This window comes from Protopterus annectens, chromosome 8.part0 (assembly GCF_019279795.1).
Source record: "Protopterus annectens isolate FY-2018-M chromosome 8.part0, PAN1.0, whole genome shotgun sequence".
Taxonomy (NCBI): Eukaryota; Metazoa; Chordata; order Ceratodontiformes; family Protopteridae; genus Protopterus; species Protopterus annectens.
The window spans coordinates 82,088,332-82,095,388 of NC_056741.1; the positions used below are offsets into that span (position 1 = coordinate 82,088,332).

The 7,057-nt window shown below is 33.8% G+C and overlaps 1 protein-coding gene across 1 annotated transcript in view; it reads left to right on the top strand.

Moving 5' to 3' along the window:
• Positions 1 to 1,857, top strand: part of LOC122808145 (C-type lectin domain family 12 member B-like) — a 218,552-nt gene extending 216,695 nt beyond the window's left edge. The window contains exon 4 of the mRNA XM_044079116.1: positions 1,679 to 1,857. Coding sequence (XP_043935051.1) covers positions 1,679 to 1,857 — 179 coding nt within the window. The remainder of the gene's footprint in view (positions 1 to 1,678) is intronic.
• Positions 1,858 to 7,057: the final 5,200 nt, after the last annotated feature.

The window sequence follows — 7,057 nt, forward strand, 5'->3', positions numbered from 1 at the left end:
GAGAATGTTACTATTGGTAACACTTTAAAAACCCGGGTTATGTTTGGTTGGGGCAATTGTCTAACTATAGGTGTGATATATTTGGCCATGTGTATATCCATGTAGGTAAAACTGAGAGAAGGTTAAGGGTCAGGATATATGAACACATGTACCAAATATCGACCAGTAATAATAATGCCTTCTACAAACATTCTTGTGTTTGTATTCATTTTTCAGGATTCAAGTTTGGTATTTTGGAGAAAGATTTATCAAATCCCGGGTGGGGTGATTTTAGAAGTCACATTGAGGAAAGATAGGTTAGACGGCAAATCAAATTACAGGCCAGTCAAGACCCAGGACTAAATGAAATGATTTCTATTAAGCCCGTATTGAATAGGAAGGCTGTGGTTTTAAAATAATACCTTTGTATGCATTTTTTCTTTTGTTTTAAAAGTGTACTTTTAGTAGAAATGTTTTAACAATTTGTATGGTTTGACATAGGCTTTAGTGTGTGTTTCTTTAAGATGTACTTATTTAGTGATGTCATTAAAATGGGGGAGTATTTAAGGAGAATGAATGGTTTTAATATTAAATTCTGATGAACTCCCTGTTTGGAGGGAAGAAAGCGCTCAATCGGTGAATGACGTTTGGTGGAACAATAAACTGTTATTTATCTGTGGTGCAGCAGTGTTCATTTTCGTGTTTCATCAGCTATCACTATTAATCACCACTAAAATATATCAGAAAAAATTAATTGCAAATGTAAACTAATAGATTACACTTGCAATTACCAAATGTTAACCAAAAATAAACTTTTATGTAGGCATGGGAGCTCCATCCACATATCCCTGGAAATTAAATAGACTAACTCCAGGGTCACATGAACTGTAAGAAAGGGCAAACCTTTGAATTGTATAACTGGTGAATTAATGATCTTCGACCTTACATAATATGACAAACTGTACCATCAATGAAAGTGACTCTTTCAGGAGCAAAAAGAACTAAATTATTTGACAGTATGGCTCTGTCGATTGTGCTATGTATGCAATGATGGTTGTGTGGGTGACATTTTTTCATCTCTTAACACTAATAATACAACAATTATGCCAGGTTTTCAACGTGCTGCATCATTTTCTGTGTTTTCAATAACGCTAATTTCAAATTTCAGGCTATTCCACACCTGTCAGCCATCCAGAGTTTCACAGAATGTCCAGAGTTTTGTCTCATAGTTTTAGTCTGTTTTTTTGGTTTTCTGTCAAATCACTAAGGATTGAAGTCACTAAATAATAGCATACATTTGAGTTTCAGACTTCATATCCTCCAGTAAATGCATGCTAACACAAGTGATGCTATTCTAGCATCTTGCAAAGTTTATCAGAGCAATATTTAAAATTAATTCCTATTTCTGAGCCTTTGCCCCCCATTATATTTGGCTTTATCCAGATTTTTTGAGCTAGGAAGTTGAGCATTATGGCCCATACTTTATTTTCTCTTTGTTTTCTGAAAGAAACCTGAATTAATTCTTCACTGGCCCTTAAAGATTCTTGCTAAGTGTTTTCCAAGGTTATAGCAAATTGAAAAAAAAAACATATTTTTATGTATTAAATTAATTCATAGAAGCAAAACCTGTTAAAGCACAAATAAAAGTTTATACTTAAGGATCACTGATTTCATATATTATTTTGTTTCCTTTTTGCAGCAAAGTACTGTAATCGCTGTCCATCTCGCTGGGTGCAGTACAAAGAAAACTGCTACTTCTTTTCAGAAACTAGATTAGACTGGTACACAAGCAGGCACAACTGCCTTAAAGAGAATGCAGATTTAGTGGTGATCAAGAGGACTGAAGAGCAGGTGAGATTGTGCTTCTTTCCCTTGTGACTTTGTACATCTTTATAACTAACTTTTTGTACAGTTTCCTTCATATTATAGGCCATGCAGCTATGTACAGTCCTTAAAAGTGCAAACACATGCAGGTTAATGTAAAAATGGTGTTGACCTAACAGAATACAGATTGTATGTAACAACTTTTCACTTTAATATCACATTCATCAGCACATTTACTGACACATTAGCATGATGTAGGGAAATATACCTTACTCTGAGCCTGTGGATAGAGCAGAAATCATCCCCAGGACTCGGCAAAGACCACATTCATACTTACTTGATCTCTTTCAGTCTTGCACTCTTCCTGAAACTAAAACTTCACTATTTCCAGTGTTATGCAGTGATGCAAACAAACACTTTTCAGAATAATTTACTCCTCATACATGAATGAAGTAATTGAAAATATTTTTCCCGCTTCTTATCATTGCCCGTGGTATGCATCCTCTAAAGTGCATATTATCACCTCTACTTTAAACATTACCAATGTACTGTATATAAGTACCTGTAGCTGATATAGTATCATTGTACTGTACATAAGTACCTGTAGCTGGTATATTATCATTGTACTGTATATAAGTACCTGTAGCTGGTATATTATCATTGTACTGTATATAAGTACCTGTAGCTGGTATATTATCACTGTACTGTACATAAGTACCTGTAGCTGGTATATTATCATTGTACTGTATATAAGTACCTGTAGCTGGTATATTATCACTGTACTGTACATAAGTACCTGTAGCTGGTATATTATCATTGTACTGTATGTAAGTACCTGTAGCTGGTATATTATCATTGTACTGTACATAGGTACCTGTAGCTGGTATATTATCATTGTACTGTATGTAAGTACCTGTAGCTGGTATATTATCATTGTACTGTATGTAAGTACCTGTAGCTGGTATATTATCATTGTACTGTACGTAAGTACCTGTAGCTGGTATGTTATCATAGTACTGTATGTAAGTACCTGTAGCTGGTATATTATCATTGTACTGTATGTAAGTACCTCTAGCTGGTATATTATCATTGTACTGTATGTAAGTACCTGTAGCTGGTATATTATCATTGTACTGTATGCAAGTACCTGTAGCTGGTATGTTATCATAGTACTGTATGTAAGTACCTGTAGCTGGTATATTATTATTGTACTGTATGTAAGTACCTCTAGCTGGTATATTATCATTGTACTGTACATAGGTACCTGTAGCTGGTATATTATCTTTTTTCCTGTATGTAAGTACCTGTAGCTGGTATATTATCACTGTACTGTACATAAGTACCTGGAGCTGGTATATTATCACTGTACTGTACATAAGTACCTGTAGCTGGTATATTATCATTGTACTGTACATTAGCCCCTGTAGCTGGTATATTATCATTGTACTGTACATAAGTACCTGTAGCTGGTATATTATCATTGTACTGTATGTAGGTACCTGTAGCTGGTATATTATCATTGTACTGTACATAAGTACCTGTAGCTGGTATATTATCATTGTACTGTACGTGACTAGCTGTAGCTGTTATATTATCATTATACTGTATGTAAGTACCTGTAGCTGGTATATTATCATTGTACTGTATGTAAGTACCTGTAAGTAGTATATTATCATTGTACTGTACGTAAGTACCTGTAAGTAGTATATTATCATTGTACTGTACATAAGTACCTGTAGCTGGTATATTATCATTGTACTGTATGTAAGTACCTGTAAGTAGTATATTATCATTGTACTGTATGTAAGTACCTGTAAGTAGTATATTATCATTGTACTGTACATAAGTACCTGTAGCTGATATATTATTATTGTACTGTACATAAGTACCTGTAGCTGGCATATTATCATTGTACTGTACGTAACTACCTGTAGCTGGTATATTATTATTGTATTGTACGTAACTACCTGTAGCTGGTATATTATCATTGTACTGTATGTAAGTACCTGTAGCTGGTATATTATCATTGTACTGTACGTAACTACCTGTAGCTGGTATTTTATCATTGTACTGTACGTAGGTACCTGTAGCTGGTTCATTATCATTGTACTGCATGTAAGTAAATGTAGCTGGTATATTATCACTGTACTGTATGTAAGTTCTTGTAGTTGGTATATTATCATTGTACTTTATGTAAGCACCTGTAGCTGGTATATTATCATTGTACTGTATGTAATTACCTGTAGTTGGTATATTATCATTGTACTTTACATAAGTACCTGTAGGTAGTATATTATCATTGTACTTTACATAAGCACCTGTAGCTGGTATATTATCATTGTAATGTATGTAAGTACCTGTAGTTGGTATAGTATCATTGTATTGTAAGTAAGTACCTATAGCTGGTATATTTTCATTGTACTGTATGTAAGTACCTGTAGCTGGTATCTTATTATACTGTATGTACGTACCTGCAGCTGGTATGTTATCATTGTACTGTGTGTAAGTACCTGTAGCTGGTATATTATCATTGTACTGTATGTAAGTACCTGTAGCTGGTATATTATCATTGTACTGTATGTAAGTACCTGTAGCTGGTATATGATCACTGTACTGTATGTAAGTACCTGTAGTTGGTATATTATCCTTGTGCTGTACGTAAGTACCTGCAGCTGGTATGTTATCATTGTACTGTGCACAAGTACCTGTAGCTGGCATATTATCATTGTACTGTAAGTAAGTACCTATAGTTGGCATATTATCATTGTACTGTATGTAAGTACCTATAGCTGGTATATTATCAGTGTACTTTACGTAAGTAACTGTACCTGGTATATTATCATTGTACTGTACGCAAGTACCTGTACCTGGTATATTATCATTGTACTGTACGTAAGTACCTGTAGTTGGTAGAGTATCATTGTACTGTATGTACGTACCTGTAGTTGGTATATTATCATTGTACCATACATAGGTAGCTGTAGCTGGTAGATCATTGTACTGTACGTAAGTACCTGTAGCTGGTATATTATTGTACCGTACATAGGTAGCTGTAGCTGGTAGATCATTGTACTGTACATAAGTACCTGTAGTTGGCATATTATCATTGTACTGTACGTAAGTACCTGTAGGTAGTATATTATCATTGTACTTTACATAAGCACCTGTAGCTGGTATATTATCATTGTACTGTATGTAAGTACCTGTAGTTGGTATAGTATCATTGTATTGTAAGTAAGTACCTATAGCTGGTATATTTTCATTGTACTGTATGTAAGTACCTGTAGCTGGTATATAATCATTGTACTGTATGTAAGTATGTGTAACTGATATATTATCATTGTACTGTATGTAAGTACCTGTAGCTGGGATATTATCATTGTACTGTACATAAGTACCTGTAGCTGGTATATTATCATTGTACTGTATGTAAGTACCTGAAGCTGGTATATTATTATTGTACTGTATGTAAACACCTGTAGCTGGTATATTATCACTGTACTGTATGTAAGCACCTGTAGCTGGCATATTATTGTACTGTATATACGTACCTGTAGCTGGTATATTATCACTGTACTGTACATTAGTCCCTGTATCTAATATATTATTATTGTACTGTATATAAGTACCTGTAGGTGATATATTTTCAGTTTAATCTATGTAAGTACCTGTAGCTGGTATATTATCACTGTACTGTATGTAGGTAAATGTAGCTGGTGTATTATCATTGTACTGTAAGTAAGTACTTGTAGCTGGTATATTATCATTGTACTGTATGTAGGTAGCTGTAGCTGGTAGATCATTGTATTGTATGTAAGTACCTATAGCTGGTATATTATCATTGTACTGTAAGTAAGTACCTATAGCTGGTGTATTATGATTGTATTGTATGTAAGTACCTGTAGCAGGTATATTATCATTGTCCTGTATGCAAGTAACTGTAGCTGGTATTTTATCATTGTACTGTACGTAGGTACCTGTAGCTGGTTCATTATCATTGTACTGCATGTAAGTAATTGTAGCTGGTATATTATCACTGTACTGTATGTAAGTTCTTGTAGTTGGTATATTATCATTGTACTTTATGTAAGCATCTGTAGCTGGTATATTATCATTGTACTGTATGTAATTACCTGTAGTTGGTATATTATCATTGTACTGTATGTAATTACCTGTAGTTGGTATATTATCATTGTACTTTACATAAGTACCTGTAGGTAGTATATTATCATTGTACTTTACATAAGCACCTGTAGCTAGTATATTATCATTGTACTGTATGTAAGTACCTGTAGTTGGTATAGTATCATTGTATTGTAAGTAAGTACCTATAGCTGGTATATTATCACTGTACTGTACGTACCTGTAGCTGGCATATTATCATTGTACTGTAAGTAAGTACTTGTAGCTGGTATATTATCATTGTACTGTATGTAGGTAGCTGTAGCTGGTAGATCATTGTATTGTATGTAAGTACCTATAGCTGGTATATTATCATTGTACTGTAAGTAAGTACCTATAGCTGGTGTATTATGATTGTATTGTATATAAGTACCTGTTGCAGGTATATTATCATTGTCCTGTATGCAAGTAACTGTAGCTGGTATTTTATCATTGTACTCTACGTAGGTACCTGTAGCTGGTTCATTATCATTGTACTGCATGTAAGTAATTGTAGCTGGTATATTATCACTGTACTGTATGTAAGTTCTTGTAGTTGGTATATTATCATTGTACTTTATGTAAGCATCTGTAGCTGGTATATTATCATTGTACTGTATGTAATTACCTGTAGTTGGTATATTATCATTGTACTGTATGTAATTACCTGTAGTTGGTATATTATCATTGTACTTTACATAAGTACCTGTAGGTAGTATATTATCATTGTACTTTACATAAGCACCTGTAGCTAGTATATTATCATTATACTGTATGTAAGTACCTGTAGTTGGTATAGTATCATTGTATTTTAAGTAAGTACCTATAGCTGGTATATTATCATTGTACTGTATGTAAGTACCTGTAGCTGGTATATTATCATTGCACTGTATGTAAGTATCTGTAGCTGGTATATTATCATTGTACTGTATGTAAGTACCTCTAGTTGGTATATTATCCTTGTACTGTACGTAAGTACGTGCAGCTGGTATGTTATCATTGTACTGTACGTAAGTACCTGTAGCTGGTATATTATCATTGCACTGTATGTAAGTACCTGTAGCTGGTATATTATCATTGTACTGTATGTAAG